At 42.4% G+C, this 26957-nt stretch overlaps 1 protein-coding gene across 8 annotated transcripts in view; it reads left to right on the top strand.

The window, feature by feature from the left end:
• The window catches only part of LOC139351032 (sodium/potassium/calcium exchanger 2-like), a 42082-nt gene extending 18314 nt beyond the window's left edge, over positions 1–23768 (top strand). For 4 of the 8 annotated variants that reach the window (XM_070992669.1, XM_070992670.1, XM_070992671.1 and 1 more), the window contains 7 exons: positions 247–355; positions 12386–12484; positions 14492–14574; positions 19076–19210; positions 19331–19420; positions 19779–19945; positions 20160–23768. In XM_070992669.1, coding sequence (XP_070848770.1) covers positions 247–355; positions 12386–12484; positions 14492–14574; positions 19076–19210; positions 19331–19420; positions 19779–19945; positions 20160–20409 — 933 coding nt within the window. In that variant the 3' untranslated portion in view covers positions 20410–23768. Of the gene's footprint in view, positions 1–246; positions 356–3950; positions 3966–8878; positions 8930–12385; positions 12485–14491; positions 14575–19075; positions 19211–19330; positions 19421–19778; positions 19946–20159 lie in introns of all 8 variants that reach the window. The other 4 variants (XM_070992666.1, XM_070992665.1, XM_070992664.1 and 1 more) reach the window with 2 other exon arrangements.
• Positions 23769–26957: the final 3189 nt, after the last annotated feature.

Below are 26957 nucleotides of genomic sequence, written 5' to 3'. Positions count from 1 at the left end.
TTCTGCTTAGGGGTTTTATGCAAAAGAGGATTAGGGAACCATATTCCAAACAGCTTGGATTAGAAATGGCTCTAGTAAAGTACTTACAATTGATAGACTGATGTTAATATCAGTATATGTGATTTATAAGAACCAGTTGTTGGATCAAAGTAATGTATTTTTTGCACATAAGAAACATGTCCTAGGTAAAAAGTCCCATCCTAGGCAGCAGGATGTTTGACTGACACCTTGTTTCTCCTCTCACAGGCCAGGCCTCGGCTTCAGAGGGGGGGTAGTTCCGCCTCCCTGCACAACAGCTTGATGAGGAACAGTATTTTCCAGCTGATGATTCACACATTGGATCCTTTAAGTGAAGGTAAGACAGTCAAGAGGAACTGTGCACAGCAAGCCCGTCTTCAGTGATGGATTTCACAGCACACGAGTCTCACAGCACATACAGCACAGGCGTTCCTCGATTATGTCCATAATCGTCTATTTTCAGGTTGATCTTGCCTTGAACTTGTCTTCATTCTCGTCTTTTTCTCTTAAAATGACCCAAATCCCGTTTCCACATGTTCTGGAAATGCATGTAAACCGAAAAATTCAACATCTTAACGGGAAAAGGTTTTGAGCACATTCAAGACGTTCATGCAGGGAACTTGAGCTCACATTCTACAAAAGCACCAAGCATCAGTATGGTGTTTTTGCGATGTTTCTAATTCAGTCCTTCCAATAAAAAGTATTGGCTTCCATTCATAGACACCGCACATTACACATCCCTTCAAGTCCAGTGTCTCCACCACCGATGTTTAGAAATACTGCTTGAACCCCCGATATGCCAAGACTGAATTGATCCCTTTTTAAAAAATAGTCTGTACGAGACAAGGTGAGCTTGCTGCTGTGTCAGAGCTCAGCTGAGGTGGAAGATCATTTTCCTTTAATCCAAGATGAAGGCCTATTAGCTTAGCTAAAGGAAATGTAAAACGGCAGTGTCAGTGCTCGGCGCAGGGGATGAATATGTTAATACGCCGGCGGGAGGTGCAGTGTCATCTCATTCTCAACCCACCGCGAAAAGACGAAGGGCAAGAAAAATTCACATTAGTGGGGAACAAGCAGGCAACGGGGGCTGGGGGAGGGTTTGGAGAATTGTCAGTAGAGTGTCTTCTTTTTTTAGCTTTCGTGAAAGCTCTCTGAATTGGATGTGGAGGCAGCATCTCATGGCATGATGAATCCTAATCTTCTGAAAATGAATATTAATGTTGAAACTAATTCTGTTTTTTATTCCCCTTATCCCTTTTTTAGTTTTCTTAGAAGTGTATTTACGGTCTGTGCGGTTTGATTAAAAGCGGCAGGGTCAGTGTGACTACAAAACAGAATTCCACAAGGTCAGAGTGCCATTTGTAAGCATCAAACAATAGCCAGGCTTCATATTTCCCGTCTGGATGGACGTGATCGCATTAGCAGACGTCTGCTCAGCAGTGAGGAGGCATTTCGGCTTTCTCCGAAATGACTGCACATTCCTTGAAAGCCAAACCTGGAATGAGTCAGCTCAGGAAAGATTAATAAGCTGTGCCAAGACGGACCATAAAGTGCCCATTAACATGCATCAACGCATTGTTGTACACTGAATCCAAGGCATCTCGTCTCTGAGTGTATTCATCTCTCCATCTCAGTGATTAAAATGTAAATCATAGCCCGCTGGGGGAATGGAAGTCTGTTTGGCCAGTCGTATATGCACAAGAGAGGGTCATACATTGCCGGCCTTGCTGCTCGTTGGAGAGCCATTTGTCATTTGGTCCTCTTAAGGGCATCAAACATGCTCTGATGATGGCTGACTGGAATATTTACTCCTTGTTTGACTGCATGAAGGTTAATGGAGTGGATTATCAAAAGCCACCTGTTTTTGCTTGTGTTTGGGTCTGAATCACAACCAAGCATCTTGAGAATTCATGTAAAAATTCATTTTCTTATGTGTACCGAATATGCTGTTTCTTAATAGTGAGTTTAAAATGGTCAAACAGGCAAATTCTGATTTAGTGTGAATGCAGCGGAAATGCGAGGCTGTAACACCAGATTTGATCGATGAGTCTTTTGACAAATTGACTGAAAATGAATGCACTGAAACAACAACTACGGTGTGACATGACTTGAGGACTGAATTAATTGCCGCAGAGAACAAAAGCTCAACACTTCGGGCTCCAGTTTGATTTGAATATATTATTTTGAAATTTCCATGTAGCACAGTGGAAGTTTTCACAAGCTCCACTGAACATATAATGCTGATAGTGCTGTCGACCACGTTTTCAAAAATGCACTCATCACACGCCTCGTTCGTTCAGCACATTAAATAATTTCATTGATCCATTACTGTAAGGGTCCCGATAAAAGTTCGGCCCCATTCAGAGATGAGTGACTGTGTTCTTTGCACATTTACTGATTGAATTAATGCAAAGGAGCGTTTTTGTTGGCAAGCTCGTAGCGTGGCAAGAGACGAACAGGTGCACTCATCAAAGACGGAGGCTGTGATGCTTGTCCTCACGTGCTCTCAGGCTTTAAGTGTAGCCCAGCGGGGCCGCGGGGCGGGAGCTGGCAGGACTCCATCCATACATTTTTCATAGATATTTCTTAAAATAAAGTCGCCTGCGCTTCAGAGCCAAAGGAGAGTCTGAGGTTTTGCTGCTGGTACTGGGAACTGGTTACCTTTCACTTGTAAGGCTTTTAGAGTCGGGGTAGTTAGAGGTGTGTGTGTGTGTGTGTGTGTGTGTGTGTGTGTGTGTGTGTGTGTGTGTGTGTGTGTGTGTGTGTGTGTGTGTGTGCGTGTCCGTGTGTGAGTGTCCGTGTGTGAGTGTACATATATGTGTGTGTGTGTGTGTACTTGTATGTCTGTGTGTGTTTGTGTTTTGATGGTTTTTCATGACTGTTCACTCCTTTATTGTTCCCTTCTTCCTCCAGTATTTGATCTGTATTGTGGCTGACTGAATAAATTGAAATTATTATTCAAATTCCTCATTATATTTTATTACCCTGCCACGTGTTCTTTTCACCTAACACAAGTAGGTTTCATTTTTGCAACGATGGGCAGACAACATGAAGTCTGGCCAAGCTTTGAAATACTCTTGTTTTAGGTGTCTGAGAGTGTGCGTGTGGCCATGCTGTGTGACTCTTTTAAAGACATACTTCAACATTTTGGGAAGTGCGCTTATTCGATTTCTTGCTGAGAGATAGTTATAAAGATTGCTACCGCTCTCATAGCTGTCTATTGACTATGAAGCTAAAGCAGACCTAGCTTAGCTTAGCATAAATACTGGAAGCACGGGGAAACAGCTAGCTCTGTCTGAAGGTAAGAAAATGCCCCTAACAGCACCTTAAAATCTAATTTATTAACTCCTTACATTCTGTTTGGGCAATCCTTACAATAACCTAAGTGTAAAAATGACAAATTGTGTTGTTTTTATGCTAAGCTAAGCTAAGCTAAGCTAAGCTAAGCTATTTCTCTTTATGGACACAGTGACTTACTGGAGTCTACCACGCCTTCAATTTTTTACCAGATTAAAGAAGCAAAAATATATATTTAAAACGTTTCGAGAGCTTTAAAGGTAGTAGGTGCATTTTCTCTCCTCTGGGCAGAACCAAGCTAGCTGATTCCCCCTGCTTCACATCTTTGTGCTAAGCTAAGCTAAGCTAAGCTAAGCTAAGCTAACTGTTCCCATGCCCCAGTTTCACATTTAGTGTCGAGCTGTCAAAGTGGTATCAATCTTCTCGTCTTGGCAAGAAATCAAAAAAGCACATCTCCCAAATTGTCAAGTTATTTCAAGTTCAAATCATTGGACTTCTAGTCTGACATAATGGACTCTCATCTTGGAATAAAACCTATCAGTGATTAAATGTGGGCTATCACACTAAATATCACCTGGATTTATCTTTTCTCTGTTTCTGTCTTCCTATCTCTCTTTCTTTTACTGTCCCCTCAGAATTTGCTGACTCTGGTGAGTTACTCCTCTAATTTCTGTATCCTCCCCCTCCCCCCCCCCCCCAAAAAAAATCTGTTTGTTCTCATTCCAACAGCCTGGAGGCAACTCTCTTGCCCGACGTGTCCCCTATGTATACATTTCCCAAGTGCCGCTGTATTGTATGTCAATTCTGTATTGTCCATCTCTGCAGACTCTTCTTCAAATACCTCATTCTCCTCTGTGGATGTATTCTCCCTGGAAACCCTCTGTAACCATTTCTGCATTGTTTTCCCCATTGTCCCCAATCCTCTCTCTCCTCTTATGACCTCCATTTAGTTCTAGCTTTGTATTATTGCTCTGTGTGAGACAGGCAGAAACCCAAAAGGAGTGATTTGGGTTTTCCCTGTCTGTGTTGTCCTTAAACTCCTGCTTTGTGAGGGTCCTTTGCCTTGCAGACGCTCAGCTAAACATGCCAGCGGTGTCGGAAGAAGATGGTGTATCACGTCCTCGGTCTCTCAACTTGACAGCGTTGTGCTTAGGTCATGAATTTGTGTCTTGGACAGATGGAGAAAAGTTGCCAGCTTCAGTCCTCCTCACATGTCCTTTGTCAGGATTCAGAGTCACTATAGTTTGACAGAGCGATTATGGCAACGGACTAAAATTAGTTTCCCTCGACAGCCTTTTACAATTAGCTGTTCCCACCAAACTGTTATCGATTTAAGTATTCACATGCTCCCCGAGCGATACAGTAGCTGCTAATTCAGCATCCAAATTATGTCCGAGAACAGCGGCTCTCTTGTTCTTGTTATCGTGAATGCCCTTCAGTCTAATAACAGACCTTTAATCCTGCATGTTTTTCATTGGAGAGACCATTGTAAAGGTCTGGTACAGTAAGTTCCAGGCGCAAGTGCCCGCATCTCTTTTTCCATCAGTGTGGAGCTACAAACAATATCACTTAAGAGTGGCATCAAATATTGAACTACAAAGAGAGATGGGGAGGGATAAGGGCAGAGTGGCTCTCACTCTACTGTCTGAGCTCTCAGTGGATGTCTGAGACAAGCCTCCTAAAACAGCACTCAGAATTCAGGGTGCGTGCGTGCCTTCAGCTCGAGCCCTGCAATAAGATTTATCACCCCGAGATCTGAACTCTGGTGGTGAGTCTGTGCACGTCCATAGCTGAGGTTGACCTCAATATGGTATATTACCACAGACCATATAGTGGTGGTACATTGATAAAAATGCATATATTTTAAACAATAACCCTAATGTTAACCGTGTTAACATCACTGCTCTGTGATGATGTAGTGCAGCGCTATAAATATACTGGCCCAGACCACATCGGACGCTTTCAATAAGATCATTATCTCACTGAGAGAGACTGGAAAGATCACTCACAATGCCACTGTGGCATCCTTGTTGACATTTTTATTGAGCAGACTTCGTACCAAAGTCCTCCACAGCCTGAGCGCAGAATGGGCAAGGTCATGTGGGTAAACCGTGATCCACCCATGTTGGCAGACTTATTGGGTAAACTGGTGAGGCAAAAGAGGACCGCTGTTTCATTGGAGGTTTTCGATGCAGGCACGGAAGGAAATCCGCCAAAGGGCAGCGAACGAGGTTTATGTGTGTGCATAATTTGTGTAATTCATATCTAAACAGTATGAAATGAATAAGCAAATGAGGCAGCAATCATGGAAAAGGGAGCATAAATTCAGAATTTTCTATGCTTCTAAGTCATTTCGAGGCAAATCCATTTATCAGGCAACTTTTCCAGTGTGCCTCATACTGCTGCTCCCCCCTGCCAGCAGTACTGTCTGTGTGGTGACCCAAGGCCCCATTGATCACATGGTTCAATAATGCACTCACTTTCACTGACCTCCCACCCCTTGTACAACGGAAATATATTTTCCATTAATGTAGATATATTATATTGATATTCTGCTGTAATTTTTTCTTTATTTCTTTCAGGGTAACACTGTCTTTTGCCATCTTTTATAGCAATAGGTTATATATAACACCAGCAACAAGTTGACTCAGGCATGTTTCTGAAATGGCAGCATCTTCTGTAGTGAATAATATACTGTATTTGTAATGTATTAAAACATAAATGAGACATGTTTTCATCAAAGCACACATTTTTCATATGTTTACCATGGATATTTGAATTCAGGAAAATAGGTGATGTCTGGTCATATTTTGTACCATAGTCTTGGAGAAAATAAATCACAATTATAGGCTATTGGCATGACTTTCAAACTAGTCTTTAAATGGGAGTCATTATTTTTTACAGTAGCAATAGTTTGATGTTTTGTGAAATATATTCATTTGCTCCTTTGCAGACAGTTAGCTTAGCACAAAGACTGGAACCAAGTGGAAACAGTTAGCCTGACTCTAATAGTAGCCAAATCCACCTACTGGCACCTCTAAAGCTCAGCACTTTATGATTAATTTTTGGGATCCGGGCTGGAATTATTCACTTAAGGCCCTTTGAAACCACAAATTGACATGTTTACACTCCAAATTGTACGAAATGAACAAATGAGATAGGCTACTAGTAGTGCTGCTGTTTCCAGCCTTTGTGTTAAGCTAAGCTAACCAGGTGCTGGTACCAGCTTCATTCAAAGGACAAGTATAAGTGTGTTTCTCAAAACTCACCCTTTGATGTTCATAGGGACCACCCCTTACCCCCCCCCCCCTTATTTTTTTGATAGATAATCATACTTCCAGTATGTTACGTAACTAACCAGCCAACCAGCACCCATCATTGTGCCACACCACCAACACACACTCACACACACACACACACACACATCCTCCCCCCTCCAGGCTCACCCTGTGCCGGGTGGGTGAAAGGATCAATGTTAAAAGCCTTTTTGCTTCAGCACAGACTGTGAATTTCCCTGACACCCCAACCCCCAGCAGACAGAGCGGGCATGCACACACACACACACACACACACACACACACACACACACACACACACACACACACACACACACACACACACACACACACACACACACACACACACTTCAGCCCACAGCACACCAGAGGTTTAGAGGTCACACCACAAGGACAAGAGGGCCCCCGGTAAACAACAACATGGCTCCCTCTGTCCCTGGTCGCAGAGGGCAAGCAGACGGCCGTGCGGGCAGTGATTGTGTCGTGGGTTAATTGGCCTCTGAGCAGCCTCAGTTAGAGGCGGGCCTTACAGTGATAGTGCACTTCAAACCCAAATCGCGTAATCATACGGGATTGAGGCACTTGTCTGGGAGTGCAGCAGATGAGCAAGACACTCTGCAGCGGGATGTGTTTTCATCTCGTTAGACTGTGTTTCCAGGGCTGCCAAGTCTCGCATTTGGCATGAGGTTGGCATCATAATCCTCTCACATGGGAGTGGAGTGGTCGCCCACTGTTGGGCAGAGTTTGATATTAGTCTGAGTGCTTGTACTATAGCACTGCATGCCGACTGCATGTACAACACTCTGTCTGTGCTGAGGAGGAGAGTTAATGGGTCAGTTTCCCAGATGATAAAAAACACATTTCATTTACTTAACCTTTGTTTAGCAGCAGTTTCTTGACGTGAATTACTCCTTATACACAGGAGACCTGGCCGGTATGGCAGCATTCATCTGTAGCTTGAGAGGTAAAGAAGAGAGCTTGATTGTTAAATAACAGTTAAACTCATTTTGAATGTGGTGTTGGGGATGAAGACAGTGTTTCAAATGAAGTTTGTAGTTCATTTCAAGCATAATTTGCATAACATGAAAATACAGCCTCTTTGTACCACACCATCAGCTCTGTGCATCTTGATGATCTACTCTAGTAGCAGTTTGAAACAGGAGAAAGCAGGTAGACAGGAAGTTACCAAGAATGTTATCACTTTTCCAGTGGTGAGAAGCATGCAGATAGTTTTGATTCAGCATTGCGATAAGACACGGATCACACTGTCAACCGATCAAAAGTAGAGTAGTTCCCATGAAAACAGATCACCTGGGCAAATACAACAAAAGCTTGGCGAAAGAATAGATATATATTTTGTAATTTGAGTGAACTGACCCTTTCAAGTGGACACTGTTTTGTATTTATTCAGTATTACTTCTGAATTGAGATGAGAAGATACTGTTGCTTTGGTTTATGTTGCTGTAACCAACAGTGCCTCGCAAGCAGCTCTTCTATTATCTGGCCGAAAAACTGTTGTTGGAGAAAGCTGGACAGAGCAATGCCAAAAACCAAAGCCTCACTCGGTCACTTATTACTGTTGAAACAGCTCTGTGGCCGAGCCTCGTGGCCCGCTGTCTTCTGTCCTGCTGCTTCACGTTCAGCTGTTGCTGCAGGTTTGAACTCCCGGCTAATTCATCATGCAGATGTGCTGACCGTCTATTTACCGTAGCACCAAGAGCTGCTACAGTCAGGGAATCAAATTAATTGTTCGGGTTTCATTGTGGAAATAAAACGCTGAGTCATCAAGCCTTTGAATAAGCTTGCGTGCAGAGGAGAGGAGGACTCATCTTTTTGTTGCATGTTGACCCAGTAAATTCTCTTCTGACTTTCCTGTTCTGTTTGTTTTCTTTTTAAATATATCTTTGTATGAACCTCTTCTATTTTTTCTAGCCTACTGAGTGCCCCTTCCCCCCTCCATAAAACTTGCAAATCTTCTCTAATAGCCCTCTAACCTGTGCCATTGGCAGGCCCTTTATCAGACTGAGCTACTGTAACACTATAATGTATTTGATTTGTAATCCAACCTTTGCCGCTTTGTTTTGCACTTATGCAGTGATGACTTGGAGAGCCGTTGTCTTTCTGTATGTCACTCCCTGTGCCTGTGGGAGTGTTTGTACAGTATGTGATGTAGAAGCAGCGGACCTGTCTTGTTCTGTCATGTTCACTCTTTTCCTTTTCTCTGTGTGTTCGTTGCCTTACCCTTGTCTTTTGCTGTGATGTTGTAGAGCTTGGGACTTATGGGAAACTAAAATATTATCACTCAATGACTGAGGAAGGTAAGCCTGAAAGTTTTCACTTGATTCTTTCAGTCAGCTTCTGTCATCCCTTCTTGGTTTTTCTCCATCTTAACCATCAAACAGCACCTCCGACCGCATATTTTTTTCTTATTTGTTTGCTTGTGACATACAGTTTTTGGCTTTTAAGTTCGACAACCTCTCCGAGATTTCACTGACTTAAGTGCAAATCGTGGTCGCCATGCCATTTTTTTGAATTTACTTTTTATTCTCATTTTTATTTTTGCCTCATTTTTTTTTCTGCCCACAGAATATTGTGTGTCACTGTGTGTAGTGTTTTCTATGGATTTTTATTCTATTTCTTGACAATATTTTAAAGAAACCGAGAAAATTGCAGTCATATCTTGCCTATGTTTGACTCTGTGAGAAAGCCACTGCTTCTTCTTTGGGTTCTTGGTCAAATTTGAAGACATTTATCAGTATGCAGGCTGGTTAAACCGCACACAAACACGCACACACAGCACAACGTGCCATCCCATGCCCCACACTCAGACAATACAAGCCACAAGGTCTTCTTTCTTTCTTTATCTTTTCTTTTTTTCTTTGGCCCTGTTACCCATCTGCGTCGCTGAGAAATGCATCATCCATGCCTCAGAGCTCACTTGGAGGTTCCACTTGCACCAGCAGCGGGTGCACACACGTAAGACGTACGTTGCTGAATTCGGCAAATGGAGTGACTCATCCGCCCGGTGGTTGCGTAACAGACAGAGCTGACAGGGAAAATGAGCGGCTGTGTAACGGCAGCGAGGGAAGGGCTGGTTATTTCTTAAAGACTTCACAATTGGGTCATCATTTTGCACATTGGTGGCTCTGACAGTGTGTTCGGCTCAAATGGACCTCCCAGGAAACATTTTTTTCCACACTGCACAGACGTTCAATCAAGAATAACTTGATCTTGCTTCGCAGTTAATTTTAAAGCTTGTGTCTTTGTGCTCACTTTGATTCCTGCATCTTAAGGGAAGTTTCTTTTTTGCCCGCCGAGCTGAAGCATTATGAAGTTTCAAACCGCACCCTGCAAAGGCAAAACACAGGAACTACATATTTTGTCAGAACTAAGTTAAGTCCTGAATGTGAAACTCTTTATTTATAGTTTAAAAAGTATTTTACCATAGAAATGCATGGCAACTGGAAACTATATCTAGTAAAAAAATAGCTTGCAAGATAGACACAACTAACCTTAGCTGAAGATAAAACTGAACAACCCTTCTCCTAGCTGTCTTTAAATGGAAAAAAAAAACAAAAAACTAATTTTGATGGACATCTTTGTAAATCAGTTTGTCATTCCACATAATTAAGCGAGACATTAGCTGAATCCAGCCACGCTGGAGAACAAAAATTGGTGCGAAAGCTAACTATCAGCTGCAATTGCGAAAGTCGGTGCAATTTGCTGACCTTTTAAATCACATACCTAATGATTACAACATGAAAATGAATTACATTGATTGTGGACTGTAAACAATCAAAATGAAGTTTTATTGGTTTATATTGGAAGATAAGCTTAGGTTTAATGTACATAAGTTGTATGACAATATGTTTTTGGAGAAATAATCAGCCTGTAAAGGCATAAAAAGAAGGCATTTCTCTCTGTATTGCTGTTTGCTGGCCAGCTTGAAAACTTAAAACCCTTCGTGTGCATCGTCACTGCTCTCTGCCTTTGCAGATCTTCGTGGAATCATTTTCACAGCTAGGACTGAAAGGTCATCATGCCACAGTGGTTTCCTTGAACATTTCAGAATTTCCTTTTGAATACGTACACCACAAAGCACAACCCTGCTGCCTGCATATCCAAGCAGATGCAGTGATCTCATGCCCACATCTCGAACGCACACACGCACTCACTTCCGTACACAATCACCTGACAATGGCCGCCGAAGGTGAGTGATGTCAAGGCAGAGGAATGTGTGATGCTGTCTTGTGAAAATGTACAGTATGCGTGCGTGTGTCTTTGTGTGTGTCTGACAGAGAGAGAGGCGGGGAGGGGCTGTGCGTTGCCAAACAATGAAAAGACAAAGTGAGAGAAAAATAGTGTTTGCCGAAGACAGATGAGTGAGAAAAGCAGGCGCGATGGAGAAATGTAGAGCGAGACAGAGGAGACGGGAGGAAGGCCGGCAGTGACTTGGGGTGGTTAATGATTTTGCCAGAAGGTCACAGACAGTGTTGACATGGTCGGGCGGAGTACGAATCGACGCGTCACTGTGTCAAGCACTGACAAATCAGCCGTGCGCTCTTAAAATGAAAAAGAAAAAATCTTTCACATTGATTGCAGCTGGCTGTTTGGGAGGAGGCTGGAGATGCATGCAAAACCTGACACGCACAGGAAGTCGGTGAAATTAGATATGGATACACGACAGCGCCGAGGTTCATGACGCGCAGCAGGGTTTCTGCCAAAAGATCATGACACACTTTTTTTTTCACAATTTGGTTTCAAATGCAAACACTGAGGGCTACAACTGGTCAATACGCCCAGCCTGCATAGCCATGCACTTTTAAAATATATTTGTACGACATGGGAACATAAAAACCTGCACCGCCTTATGATTTTTGTGCATTTGGACTGCATTGTTGTTCCTATGTGTGTTGTCGGTGGACTTCAGGCCGTGAGGATTTCGTAGAAAGTCATTGTTCCACAAGCCAGCAGCCAGTCATCGTCAGGCACAACTGCCTTGCGTGAGCCATTATTTGTATTGTCAAGAGGGCACGCTGCTTATGTAAGCCGCAAGGTCATGTTCAATTAATGACTGGTTTCAATTCAGTCTGCTGCGTCACAGAATCATGTTTCCAGTATGAGGGGATTTAGTGAATCAATAAATGTTATCAGTGAAAATATATTAATCACCACCAGTGATCACTGATTGGGAGATGATGTCATGTGACAGTATTTGTTTTTGCACAGCTACTGTACCTAAAAACACGAGGCACTTAAATACAGCTAAATTTAAGAGCTATGAGAGTGATACGATCAGGTGCTTCCTGTTTCAATATGTGGATATAATGTCTTAAACCGCTAAATTTGTTCTTTTTGATATGCTGCGATGCTGTCCCCAGCTAAAACTTTGGTTGCTTTTAGTTCCCTGCTGGCCTCTGACATCTCTTGTGAGTTTGAAAGCTGAACAGGAGCAGATCTGACCTCCAGCAGGCAGATCTCGTCACAAGAGATCCCCTCCCTGCTGGCTTTGCCTCCACCACGGACCAGGACATTGCAGGATCATCAGTATATGATATGCGACGTCATATCGACTCTCGATGTTGTTTGAACGGCAGTTTTGTGTAAAGCCACCGCCCCCCCCCCGTGTGCGCTGTGCTTTTGAAATGTGGCCCGTCCGGGGTCAGAGGTGACGGCGAAGGAGCTCTGACTGGGACGAGGCCGAGAGGCTTTGAAGATGCTGCGGCGCGCAGCTCTCTGTTCTACGTTTAACCACTGTGGCGATTCTGTTGCAGGTAAATTTCGAGAGAAGGCATCCATCCTTCACAAGATCGCTAAAAAGAAATGCCAAGTGGAGGACAGCGAGAAGGCCAATGGAGTAGCAAGCCGATCAGGTAAAAAGCTCTTTCATTTTCCTTAGATGTGATATTTTAGGTGAATGCCTTTTCTTACTGAGAGTGAGATGAGAAGGTTGATACGTCTGCACGCTAAATACGAAGCTACCCCCAGCAGCCCGTTAGCAATCTTCTCATCCAGCTCTCGGCAAGGAAACAAATAAGCTTATTTCCCAAAATGTCAAACTATTACTTTGATTAAATACCAACTGATTAGTCACAAAGATGAGTTTGCTGCTGCTAAAAGTCCGTGAATAGGCATTACCGGGCTTAACATTCCTTATATCAGTCATTAGGATGGCCCACTGAAATAGTTAATAAGCATCACATCTGATGTTAAACAAGCATGACATTAGCAAGAACTGCCAAATTGATCGCAACTGTTGTCTTCGAGCAGTATTTAAATCAATTGCTGTCACTGCCGAGTGTAATTTATGTGTGTTTTTCACTTCAAAGAGCACTGGACCAAAGGATAAACAGGAGGCCAGACGAGACGCTTTCAGGCCCACAATGTAGTCAGAGCAGCAGAATCAAAGCGAGACATAGATGTTCCTCAACAAGGCGAAATTATGCTAACAGCGCCGCATTAACATATTACCATCTCAATCAAAATGCACGACTGGTAGTCATCACGGCGTACTTTACTTTCCAGGCCTCACGTATGTTAAAGTTGGTCTGTGGTATTCATAGTAAAAGAAAATGGACTGTCAGTGTAGTTTAGCCTATGATACAGTACATGTGATGAGATCCATATCCTGTCTTTATCCTGTAATGTCACAGCATCCAAGTGAGGGAGTGAGGTCATGTGTTCTTCAAGTCACATTATCCATCTGAGAATCTCTCTAATTGTCACAACCACACTTGGATTAAAGCAATTTCCACCGCAATTATAGTTTTATCATCTGATTACATGGCTTTCGGCTCTTTGGATTTTAAAAAGGGCTGTTAAGTAAGTCTGGCCTCAAATGAAATGGAGCCGTATCAGCTACCAGGATATGACGAGGGAGATGAGTGACAAACACGCCCTCGTCACACACAGAGAGAGCAGCACTCTTTTATCATCACATTCAGTTTTACAGTCTCTAAATGAGTCCGGTGAGTCTTATTTAGAGTTACATCACTGTCATAACCATTTTCCACCTTAATATAAAATGGAAGTATGAACAGTTACTCAGTTAGCTGGTGGATATTTAGGTCAGTTGTCAAACGGAAATGACAAATATTTGCAGCTTCCTGCTTGTTAAATGTAAGAAAATCCTTATTTCTCTGTTTTATGTAATTGTAAAATTGAATAAAGGTCCAGTGTGTAAGATTTAGGCGCATCTATTGGCAGAATATGGCAGAAATGGAATTTAATATTTATGTTTTCATGAGCGTGTAATAAGATGAAAATAAGCATCATGGCCTTTCACTTAGAATGAGCTCTTTATATCTACAGAGGGAGTAGGTGCTCTTCCACAGAATCCACCATATTGCATCATACTACTGTAGCCCAGACTGGACAAATCAAACTCTGAATCGAGTGCGCCTTTTGCCTTTTTTTTTCGAATTTTTAGCAGCCACCATAGGGGAGGTTGAGCACGAGCTGTATTCCACTGGTTGGAACCTCATTGTGAGATGCCACTAAATCCCACGCACTGGACCCTCGACTAAAAATAGCAACACGACAGTGTAAAAATACTCGTACGGTATAATTAAACACCTGCATTCAAAATCTTACATAAGAATGTGCACAAACAGCACAAAGAATATCAGAAGTGCAGCAGATCCACCAGCGTCAAAGCAAAGCAAAGCTGTGGAACTCTGGAAAACTCATAATTCATCAGTTTCATAGAGAAGTATTTTGAAACAGTTGGTGTCCATAGGGATGAAGGGGTTAACTGCCCATCGTTGCTGAGGTGCTGTGTCCCACCTCTTTCCATGTCATAACAGCTAACGCTCTCATGTCCGTGACATCTCTTCCTCGGAAAAGCTTTTCACTTCAATTGTTCTTCAAACTTCCCGCAGATAAGAACCTCCCAAACAGCTCCAGCGTGGAAGTGGAAGTGACGCCACCCATGAATGGGACGGCAGGGCAAGAGGGGGAAACGGTAAGAAGTCACGGCACGCACATGTATGCAAGAAAACCCCCGTAAATTGATAAAGATTTATTCAAATTTCAGCCACTAGCTGGCTGAATGGGTCCTGTTATGAAAAGGCAACAAAACTGAGAGACAGATATCAAAGTTAGAGAGACATTTATGAATATTTTATGCCTCTCATCTGCGTCTGTGTTCCACCTTGAGTGTGATTGATGCAAAGGTTGCACTGACTATGGCACAGGTCACTACTGCTGATAATTTCCCAGCATGCACTCGGCGAGTTCCTCCATCTTCAGCCAGACCTGCCAAAGACCCGCCTCCTCCCACTGAGTTCTGTAATCACACTCCTCACTCACCTGCTGCTCCCCGCCACTGGGCGCTGGAGATGAACACATTGGCACACATGCCTCAACACACACACACACACACACACACACACACACACACACACACACAAACTCTTTGACGTTCAGCCAGGCCTCAGAATGGCACCTGCAGCAGTTGCGCTGGCATGAGTGATGGCAGTGGGATGCAGCGACCCGCCAGGCCAGCAGACGGTTCTGAGGCAAGAGGGCAGCGATTCAAAGTCGCACACTAAGAAGGAAGCAGGCGGAGGAGACGGGCGTGTCAGCCATATTGCTGCATTCGTTACATTGCCAAACATAAAGATGTACCTAAAGTGTGCAAATACATTTAAAGTGTTTGCATAATAAATGCTGCCTATAAACAGAATTTTAAAAAAATGAGTTGAATATGATTTTTAGGATTGTATCTTTAAATGAACTGATTTTTCTCTTACATAATACTTTTCAAATCTCAGCCCTACACGTCCACATACTCCGAATATTTTTTTCCTCGAGGCCGCAAAACTAATTTCATAGGCTGTTTTCTGGGTTAATCTGATGCAGTTTACCTTGATTCAAGCCACTAACCCATGATATTAATCTTTTTTATTTTCTTTCAGCCGACCTTGTATTGCAAGGATTTGTAAACGGCTTTTCAAATGAACTGTAACATGACCAGTAGCTTTGCATACAAAGGTCTCCACGAAACTATAGGGATTTTAATCTTGCATGTATCCCCATTTCAATCAAAACCCAATCCTTCAAAAATACGATCCATCTGCACGTAGACAATAGGTATTGTTGCACTTTAAGATACAGCAGTGTCTGGATACAGACTGGTGTGGAAGGATAGAGGAGGTTCTCAGAATAGACTGCACAAGAAACTGTTAAAAGATGAGCCCTGACTCGCAACATGACCGTGTGTATTGATCTTTCTCACTGCATCGAGCTGTTTTCAGACTGATCTCTCACTCTTGGGTTAATAATAGTCTTTACTGATCAAACTGTCATCACTGGCCTGAAGCTGAAAATATTTTGCATCTAAAAAAAAAAAAAAAAAAATCGAGGCAGCCTACTTAAAGACCATTTTTAGAATCACCTCAAAAGTGAACTTTTTGAGGTGAAGGCTCAAAGCGCGATAGATGGAACATAGAAACACCTTTTTCCAGGTGGTGATTCACTGAACCTGCAGGAGCTGGACGCTTATCGGCATGCCAAAGTCTCACATGCCGCTATTTTTAGAGGTCTGTCCCACAGTGCACCTGTCTTTGTCAGCTAGGAAGTAGCTGGAAACAGTTCACACCTTCATGTGACGCCAGAGGCCCCGTCATACTAATTGCTCAATTCCTCCCGGATGCCTTGGTAACCAAGAATGGGGAATAAGGAGATAGTTAAGGTCAAATGAAAATCTTGCACAGCTTCCCCGCTCCCATTTCTGTTGTTAAAGAGCTGCGCTGACAGAAGAGATCATTAAACATTCCTCAGAAATGAAAGTTTATTTGTAATTAAAGCAGTATTCTATAGTGTAGAAGCAGGGTGAAAATGTATCTGGTTCTGATTTTATAATGCGTCTTTTAAAGATAAATGATGATCACATTCAAGGTAAGACTCAATGTGTCTTCCTGTGCAAATATATTCAGGATTTTCGGTGTTCAACACACAGTTTGAATATTAATAAGCTCTTGCATTCACTTCTTCAATGACATACTAAACTAAAGAAATTCATCATAACCAACAGGAATTTATGACACATCCTATGTCTTTTATCACAACTAAAACAATGTGTGTATCAGGATGCAGGTGACATCACGGCCCTGTTTGCTTTTCTTTGACCTAAATAGTATGAGGAATTCTTATCCAGATGGAGCCTCGGTGTCAAAAAAGTAAATCCAAATAGCAGATGCGGATATTCACGCCATGACAGCTATAACAGTGACAAACTGTTCCGAAAAGATGAATCCTCTGTGTGAAACAATGGGGCACTTTTCATGTGACACTTGTAACAGCCAAACTGTTCAAAGAAATGCGTGTACTTTCTGAAGAAAGACACAAGTATATAAAAGTACATGGTGGACTGTGTGCACAAAACCAATTGGGGTTTTTTTCCCCCCAAAACACGAAAAAGGATCTAACTCATCGTCATGTATTCTGGAGTGAAAAGCGGAGGAAAAGATCAAAGTAAACTCAGATAGTTGGCTACATTCCCTCCGTTACACGATGCTTAAAGTTGGATCAACAAAGCAATGCAAATGCATCAAGGTGCAGCCTTATTGCGGCAGTGCTTACAACGCGTGTGTGACCATACAAAAAGTGTCAGCACTGCCTCACACCAGGTGCCAGCGCACACGCTTTCCTCCGGGAAGGAAAAAAATAGCAAATGTCACGCCTCCCCTCGCAGCTCTGTGGTGCATGGTAAAAGTCAGTGCCTTTAAGCTCGGAGTTGGCAGTGTTGCCAACTGAGGCACCACAGGGCAGGAAATGCCCCCAAGGGGCTGGCATTTGGAAACCATCTCAGCGAAGGGAGCACCAGCTCTATGGGGTACTTTAGCAGAGAAATCAAGTAAAGCAAATCATAAATAGACAAATGACAGACTCATAGTGTGCAGCGTCAGCCAGAAATAGTCACCTGCAGCAGTCGACATATCCATGAAAGAGCTGCAGGGCAAACTGCAATGCAACTTTCCCTGCTGGACCATCAGAGGAAGCTGTTCCCATGCCTCTCGCATCTTTACATCTATGAAAAGCAGAGAACGAGGCTCAGAATCGATCTTCCTAAAGCCTCACGTTTTGGGTTTTTTAGGCCTTTTTAACAGACAACAATGCAGCCATCTGGACACGGAGAGGAGGAGAAATCAGAACGCTGAGGCTAAGTGATGCAAGCGCTGCCTTTTGTTTGGCAGCTCTGATTACCAAGGTTACCAGGCAATACTCAACAGCAGTAGCTGTCACAGCAGGATAAGCACCATATGATTCATGATTTGTGCGTTAGCCAGCTTTCAAGATTTCTGATTCACTCTGTGGGTATGATGTGATTGAAGCTGTTGAGACTTAAATAGTTTTCTTGGGAAAATTATTATTTACTGAACAACATCTGTTATCAACATCTGCCCTGCTGTATGTCTTTCCATCCCTGTCTGTCTTTTGCTCCCCTTTATTACATTTTTTTTTTACACACCTTGGCTAACATCACTCTCAAAAGGGCAGGAGACACATTCTAGGTCATCAGTGTGTTCTGCTCAGATCTGCATGTGTGGACCTGCTGTCTGCAGGTCCCCACGGCTCCATAGCATGCTGTATAATTGGATACAAAGGGACCCAAGATGTCTTTCCGCTCTCAGAAGACTTTGTTGTTGTACCATTTAAGTTTACAAGAACCAGTCTGCTTTTGCAGAAGTAGGCACAAAAGCAGGTAAGGTAGGTTAATGCTGTGGATGCAGAGACAATTTAGTTGTCTGAGGCAGCGGTGCCAGAATATGTCATCTTCAGACAGTGACAGCTTACTTCATGCTGATCTGCAGAGAGGTGACAGTCTTTGGCTCACTTGGCATTCCAGTGGCAGGTCCAATCAGACCCCGGGGGTCTGCCAGTGCAGCCGGCATCAGCAGTCAGCAGTGATGAGCCCCTGATGACTGGAGAGGCAGAGCCCTCCAGGCTCGGCGCAATCTCCCAAATCACAGTCATCAGACTCCTCTGTCTTAAGGTCACTGCAGAGCAAAGGCACGTGCACATCCAGGTCCTGCCATCAATTTGTGCAGACCTCTGTGCTGTCTTTCCACTCTTGAAGTGCTTGTGTTGCAAGAGTGCTGCCTGCCTCTCTGGATAGTTGCTATGGAGAGGTGTATCCCATTGAGACAAGTTATCAAGCTAAAGGAGACACTTGGATTGTAATGAATTTTTTTCCCTTCATCCCTTTAGGAGCATGCACAAAGCATGACTCAACTCAGTGAGCTTATTTATTTCACATTTATCTGATATTCCCAGATGGTAAATTAAACAGCAAGTGATTACACTATATGGCATGTGGACACCCAAACATGATTACGTGACTGTCCCCAGACCAAAAATGAACACATATTGCTTCTTTTAAGGTGTACTACCCATTCTCATGAATGTTTTGCAACCTCTGTCTCCTTTCCCTTTTTCTGTTCTCTGGTGTTTCCTCTCAGGCTGAGGATGAGGAGGAGGAGGACCAGCCTCTGAGCCTGTCCTGGCCCGAATCTGCCCGCAAGCGCTTCACCTACCTCTTAATCATGCCCATCGTCCTCCCCCTGTGGCTAACGCTGCCTGACGTCCGGAAACCGGTGTGTGAGACATAGTTCACCAAGAAAAGCGAGAGCATCATCACTTTTATCTGGATAAGTTTGGAGTCCTGATTCACCGAGTTCACTCTTCGCTCTCTCCTCTCTTTCTTTATCTTTCAGTCATCAAAGAAGTTCTTCCCTGTCACCTTCCTGGGTGCCATCTGCTGGATTGCATGCTTCTCCTACCTAATGGTGTGGTGGGCTCACCAGGTACACCGTTCACTCCCCGGGACGTGACATTGTACAAATAACTGGGCGTCATGTGATCATGATGGCAGGACATTATAAAATCCCAACACAAGCATAATCCTTGTCAAAAAACAGAGACGCAGTCAGCTCTTCCCTGCATTCGCCGTCCTTGACATTTAAAATGAAACCACATTCGATAATCCACCCACTCATAATTAATTACAGCTGTCTTATTCAAAACAAAGAGATTGTCAGAGCTAGAGTTTTGTCACCTCCGTCACCTCCCGAGCATCACAAGGAAATTAAAAATAGCTGGAACAAAAGATTAGGTTTTATTTACCACTAATCTTAGATTCCTTTTTTTTTTCCTTTTTCGCAGGTTGGAGAGACCATTGGGATTACAGAGGAGATTATGGGCCTGACTATATTAGCAGCTGGAACCTCCATCCCTGACCTCATCACCAGTGTTATTGTGGCACGCAAGGGGCTGGGTGATATGGCTGTATCCAGCTCCGTGGGCTCCAACATCTTCGACATAACTGTTGGGTACGCTGTCTAAGCGTGATTTGAGTCTTACCGTGATGTCACAGTGTACCGACGCACCCTGGAGTACACCTCTAAAGCTTCCTTTACACAAGGGGTTAACAGTAGTTCCTCAGTAACCAGTAATACGTGTGGTTAGTTTTTGATTCGGCATCATGTTTCACCCACTGGTGGAAAAACCGCACTACTCATGTGACACGTGTTTGTGTATTCGCAGGCTGCCGTTCCCCTGGCTCATGTGGTCCCTTTTCAGAGGCCTCCAACCGGTGCAAGTCAGCTCCAACGGCCTCTTCTGTGCCATCGTGCTCCTCTTCCTCATGCTCCTCTTCGTCATCATCTCCATCGCTGCCTGCAAGTGGCGCATGAGCAAGCTGCTCGGCTTCATCATGTTCATGCTGTATTTCGTCTTCCTGGTGGTCAGCGTCATGCTGGAGGACAAGGTCATTAACTGTCCGGTGTCCGTCTGAGGACCTTCAAGGACCCGCTTCCTCTCCCTCATCATTACCACAGCCACCACCAACACAACCATCCTTCTTGTCCGCCATCGCTCTCACCTGACCTTTGTGATCCTTTAACCCGGGACTAAAAGAAGAATAAGGAGGAGCAGACAAGAGAATCATACAAAAAACTATGGAATCTACCTATATTTCCAGTCAGCAGGTGGTGGTGGGGAGGGGTTAAACCAACAAGGGCACAAGACTTTGGCTTGGCTGGTTTTGCGTCGCCCGATCCTGAGTGGATTTTTATTTATTATTATTATAATTGGCAGTTTTGTGGGTCGGGGGGGGGGAGTATGGCTGTACCAGCTAAATATAGAAGCATTATGCATGCCATTAGTTTCAATAGATGAGCTGGAACCAAGACTACACCTGGACGGGTTGAGGAGAATGACCTCCTGTGGGAAAAACAAGAGGTGCACTGTATAAAACTGTCAATAATAAATGCAGTGGCTGAGCTGAAATTGTGAGCATATTTTAACACACGCACACACACACACACGAGTTCAACAGACAAAGACGCTGTCGCCGAGAGTGAATTTGTGGACAACTTTGTTCAGAATGTGTTTCCTGTCTGATGGTATTGAGCTGAGAGACTCTCCTGTGGGTTTTGCACCTGAGCACCAAGGGATGAAACACTCTTGCTGGGCAGGCAAACTTCTTTGTTATTTCTTATTTGCAAATTCGTTTTTGCTCTTCCCCTCTTCCCTGCCGGATGTCATTTTTCACCACTGAATGTCTCCTCAGAGGATTTTTTTTTTAACTTTTGGATTCTCATAAAATACATTAGAAGTAGCATTAGATGTACTGTAGCGATATGAGTTCGTGTAGTCTTGACAAACTGCTCCTCTTTTTTTTTTTTATTCTTTTGCCACTGAACACCATGTTCTGATTGTACAGAACTTTTCATGCTTCACACACACCGACTGACAAAGGCAAGAAAAAAAAAAGCCTAACTGAAGTTTAGCTTCTCAAAATATATGCTAGCCTTCAATATCTTTCACTGGTTGGAAAAAAAAAGGCATGAGTACTTTAGGCTCGTTGAAGTTCCTTAATGAAGTCAATGTCAAAATAATACATTTGAAAAGAAGTTAACAGTGTTTAAGCGTCATGGTTGATTTAGATTAGTCAATGTGTAGTGCTTTGTTCACAGTAGAACTGGGCTCAACTCACCGGCTAGTCAAGCTCCCGGGTTTGTAGTTCCAAGGAGTTAACTGCATGTAAAAGTAGAGACTTGGAGGTGAATAATACCAATCAACATTTAAGAAGTTGTATCCCAAAGTGTATACTTTTTCCAAACATGTTTCTTAACTTCTTAATGCAAACCACTGCTCAGTCTCTATGTAGAAAATGTCAACATGTATGGTCAATGATATCTATCAAACTTGTGCAATTTCTTTTCTAATCAAAGGTGCTTTTGTGTGCATGTGTGCAATCTGCATTTGAAGTCATCACACAATGACCAATCCATATATTTATCTATGACTAGAGGTTATACTTACCAGTATTTTGCAACTAACTGCAAAAAAAAACAACCAAAAAAAAAAAACACCAATCTGTGTTTTATACTGGAAATAGAAATCATAATCACAATCTCTTTAAGATACATAGAATGTGGAAATCACAGATTTAACAGCAATATACCGTGTGTGTCGTCGTTAAGAATTGCATCCCCCATGCGTCTGTCCCCCCGCTGTCCTTCCTGTCCGAAACCCCACGAGAAAATGAGCGTGACCGCTTCTCCGTGAGCGCCCCCTTCCTGTTAGAGCTGGCCAGAAACACCCGCTTTACCTCAACACGACCTCTGTACAGCAGCTTCGTAGGAATTAACTGTAAAATAATAGTAAATAGATTCTCTGAATGTGTGAGGAAAAATGCATGCGAGGAATTTGGGCTGGTTACCCACTGACTGTACAGCTGAGCTTAGACAAACTATAGATGTTCACTTTTATGCATCCATTCAGAAAGAAACACCAAGAACTCATTTTACTTTGTAAATATAACACCTGTTTTGTTTTGTTTTTTCAAGAGCCGAATTGGTTCCCACATGTATTTTATTCGCTTTTATTTATTTTCTTTTTTGTTAGTGAGAATGGAAAAGGACAGCGATGAAGGCCCTCTAGTATCATAGTATTATAAAGCAAAAAAAACAACACAAGAGTGTTTATTTTTAGACTCCTCAACATCTCATTAGCATACATTACCCTGTAAACATGTCTGTTCTGGCTCTCGTATGAAAACGAGGCCTTTAAATACCACATTGCTTCCTCGAATTCAGCAACAGCGCGACTTGGTGACGCTGACACCATGTTTTCTCATATTTTGCAAAGGCTAAAGACCTGCAGGCAAAAGAGAAGTACGACGCCTGCATCAACCAAACTCATATGTTAAACTGTTACTGTGCTCTCGTGTAGTATATTTCCAGAGGCTGGAGTGAAAGAGTCAATTTCAGGCCTCTGTGATGACTCATGTGCTTTGTGAAATTCTCCTGTGCACATTTGCCATTAAACTCTTCCCTCAAAGCGCCCACACACACACTCTTGTGATGATGACTTGACACCATCACACCTCACCTCTAGTTTTCGACTCACCCCTCTCTTTGAAAGAATCGTTTGACATTTTGGGAAATGCACCTTTTTTTTTTGCTTTCTTGCCAGTAGTTAGATGAGAAGTGCAGTAAATATGAAGCAGGAGCCTGCGCCTGGTTAGCTTAGCACAAAAAAAAAAATTTGCCTCCCAGCACCTCAAAAACCTTGTTTGTTCAAGCTGCTCAACATGTAGAAGAGGAAGTTTTCTGGGGGGAGTTATATGTAGGCTGTGCTAGATTTTTCCAGTCTTTGTGCTAAGTTAAGCTAATAGCTTGTGATAGCCTCATATTTAGCATCAATCTTCTTGTCTAACTCTCAAGAGAAAGAATAAGCATTTTTCCAAAAATGTCTGAGTCCTGCAACCCGTGTAATTCCATTCCCAAAAACCCCTCAACCATTGTTATCTTCTCTCCAAAGCTCTCATGCCATCTTTGCGTGAGAGCGTGGATGGTGAGAGGAACGGCGAATAGCATCATGTCAAAAGGCAGAGCGGTTTAGCATGTGAGCTTGGCATTGGTTGTGGTTTACAGGGTAAGCGACCATGAGAGTTGACCACTAATGAACATTCTTGCACTGTAAATGTTTTATTTTATTGGTGTTAATGTAAGATTTACTTAAGGTGTACATATATACAGATACAAATTAACCATATAATCTATATGTGTAAAAGAAATATGTCTCTTTATGTAAAAACACAAAGTATATAATAAAACAAATAAAGATGATAATTCAAATATGCAACAGTGTGTTTGGTGGTTTTACTTTCCTGTCAGAACTGTCAACATTTTCGGTCCTTGCCTTTTCTTTTTAACCACCCTATTAAGCATTTATAAGTAATAAATGGTTTACAGCACACCATAGTGGAGTTGTCTGCATATGTAAGGACATTTTAAGTGTTTATTACTGTACTAATGTATCGATCAACAAGTCCTAGTTTGTTCATAGGTGTAATTAAATATTCTATCTATATAGAGAGACATTTGGGAATTTAATTGCCTCGCACAACGAAAGTCTTATGGTCAGCTTCTTCTGTTTGTAAACCTTTTACTTTAGAGGCTTCCCGGAAGGTTTTTGCTTGTTTACTCCAGGAGGGAAGTGGTTATTTAGGAAGTAGTGGAATCTAATAATAGAGTTGCATCATGGGAATTGTTGGATCTAGTGTTTTTAAGAGCTTGACACATACCACAGAATAAAACCCAATTTTGACCATTCTATTTTTCTCTCTCGTGAGTCTCCCAACTTAATGCAACGGTAATACTCACTATTTGAAGTTTGTGTACTGTAGCATTTCATGGCATAGCATACTTCTCTTATTGCCAGTGACATTATTTGAAAAGATTCATTCTGACAATGTATGAACCCACACATACATAAACTTAATTTGTATGATTTTCAGCAACTTTTGTCTGTGGTGTTGTGTGTGCTAAGTCAGACAAAAATATTTTTCGGGATGCACACCTGGCCTACACAATCCGTCATCGAGCTTCTGTCTTCTTAATTTTCCATAAGAAATACTCCAAACACTTCCTGCAGATGTTAAGTGAATACACCCCATTGCTCTGTCAACCTATATACAGGCTTCTTTGATTTCTCCATTGTCTGTCATTTCGTGGAGTTTAGTGAAAATCAAGTCGACTTTGTGCTAATACTTAGCCCGCTTTCACTGAGATGCTCTCCCCAAGCTCAGATTTTCAATTTTTAAATGGCAGTAGCTTCAATGAGCTGTAAAATGGAAGAAAAATACTGTTTCATCTCTTAAACAAGGGCAGTGATTAGCTTTTCTTCCCTGCTCATGTCGCCCCAGCTTGCATAAAGACTAGTCATGGAATGGGGCGCCCTCTTGTGGTCAAATCATGACACTTCACTGAAATGAAGAACACATGCATGACGCAATCATCACTTTCATGCCTCCTGTCAATTGTCCTCCAGCAGTTTTAAGGGTTTCTACTGAATAACATGGCTTTTATCTTTCCTTAGAATTGTGTCTCATCGTTTTCCAAGTACCTCTCAATTTTTATCACACTCATTTCCCCCCACTGACTGCAAACAGACACAACAAAGGTCAGACTTCTGTTGAACCTTTGAATATCAAGATCTGTTTTGTTTTCACAGGATGGATTAGTGTTGTGGGATATAGGGGTGTATTTCCAAGATAGAGTAGATAGACTACTATAGCTGAAGAATCACTTTTGCACCACCAAGTTCATCAGCAGCTGGGGGCAAAAAACAGGAGGCCGATATAAGGGCCGACTTGAGGCAGTCAGGCCATACAGGGGCCCCTGTGGCGTCACGTTAAAGCGAGTGCATCCCATCAGGGCACGGACATATCCTGGACAAATATCAGTTGAAAAAGCAATTTCACATTCCAAACCAAAGGGGCTAATGGCATGTGGGTGAGACCGCATGCGGTTTGAATTTCTAAACTTGATAAGACATGCATGAGATTCCTCAAGTTACGGTTAACAAAACTTTGATGGTGTTAAAGCATGCCAAAATACGATTTGTTGTTCCTGGGGAGAAGTAAGGCAGAAATCCCCAGGTGTTTCCTGCTAACTCCAGTAAGATATGTCACAGTGTTTTTTGCTGTTCTCCTCAGCTGGATTCACAAAAGACATCACACCCACAGAGTGACACAGAGTACGCACTTTATCTGCATGTTCTTTAAGGACTTTCCAGACTGATCCATAACCCCATCTCTGACCTTTCCTCAGAAATGTGGTTCATCCTTCCAGGTACTGGCAGACTTTTCACAGTAAGCCCAATGACTGCTTCCCTGAACCTTTCTCTGGAAAACTGAACCAGCACACGTCTCTCCATTGCCACAGCTGCAGTGAGTCAAGCAGAATCATCTCTGAGGTAATTGACACTGATCATGTCCACCTCACCAACTTCCAGATTCAGTGTGTAAAAAGGCAGATCATCAGCATTTCCCTGGAGAGGAGCTGTTTTAATCACTGTGAGTGAGGGTGCTCATTTGAACACTGTGGTTTTGTGTTTTAATGGCATTTAGCTTCAGAGCTCTGGATCGCATTTGCTTTTTTTCTGGACAGACACAAGATTTTGGTGTGGAATACATGATCACATGGTAAGTCAAATGAAGTCATGTAAAAAAAAAAGTGCTTTGTCTCAGTGTTGTTGAGCTGGAAGTCACAGCTCATTGTGATTAACAGGCAGTGAAGTTCATAGATACTATAGATAAGGAGACTGTAGATACATACATTTATTGAAAATTTAAATTAATGCCCAGAGAAAATAATGAAAATAGTTAAAAGAAAATACAATTAGACAGATTTTTTATTTATTTATTTTTTTTTAACTTTAAAGTTAGGGTCAGTAACTGAAGGACCATACTTCAGTGTCCTTTAATGGATGTAAACTTGTGGTGATAAATTATGTCCTTGAAGCAGCTCCCAATAAATAAATAAATAAATAAATAAATAAATAGACAACTTAAAGTGAATGAGAAAGCCAAACTAAATGTCCAGCGATGCCTAAGAATATAAAAAGAGGCTGAAATGTCCGAAATGGAATTTAAATGAAGGCGTTCTTTGTGAAAGGTGTGGAAGCTTTTCAAAGATTAGCTGCTGACTGTGCTAATTTATTGTATTTAAGTATTCTCAATCATTTTAGAAAGCATTATGTCTCCTGCTACTAATAATGCTTCTTTTCTTAAGTCTATCTTCCTCTGCTTTTAGTTTCAGTAATTTTGGTGTTATACTGGTGGTGGTATATTGAAAGAGACACTTCAGTTAAGTACTATAAATCCCAATCGGTAGTATGAAACACTTCTAGCAGCCACAGCTGCGGTGGTAGTCATAGAAATATTAGTAATAGTCACAGCGTGGTAGGAAGGGAAGCACTTAGACAAGATAATAAGCACATGTAAATCTGGTTTAAAGAAAATAAAGTGGAATATAAAAATGGACTTAG

This window comes from Chaetodon trifascialis, chromosome 23 (genome assembly GCF_039877785.1).
Source record: "Chaetodon trifascialis isolate fChaTrf1 chromosome 23, fChaTrf1.hap1, whole genome shotgun sequence".
NCBI lineage: Eukaryota > Metazoa > Chordata > Actinopteri > Chaetodontiformes > Chaetodontidae > Chaetodon > Chaetodon trifascialis.
Note: the sequence above shows the minus strand (reverse complement) of the source record. Positions and strands in the feature narration are given on the sequence as shown.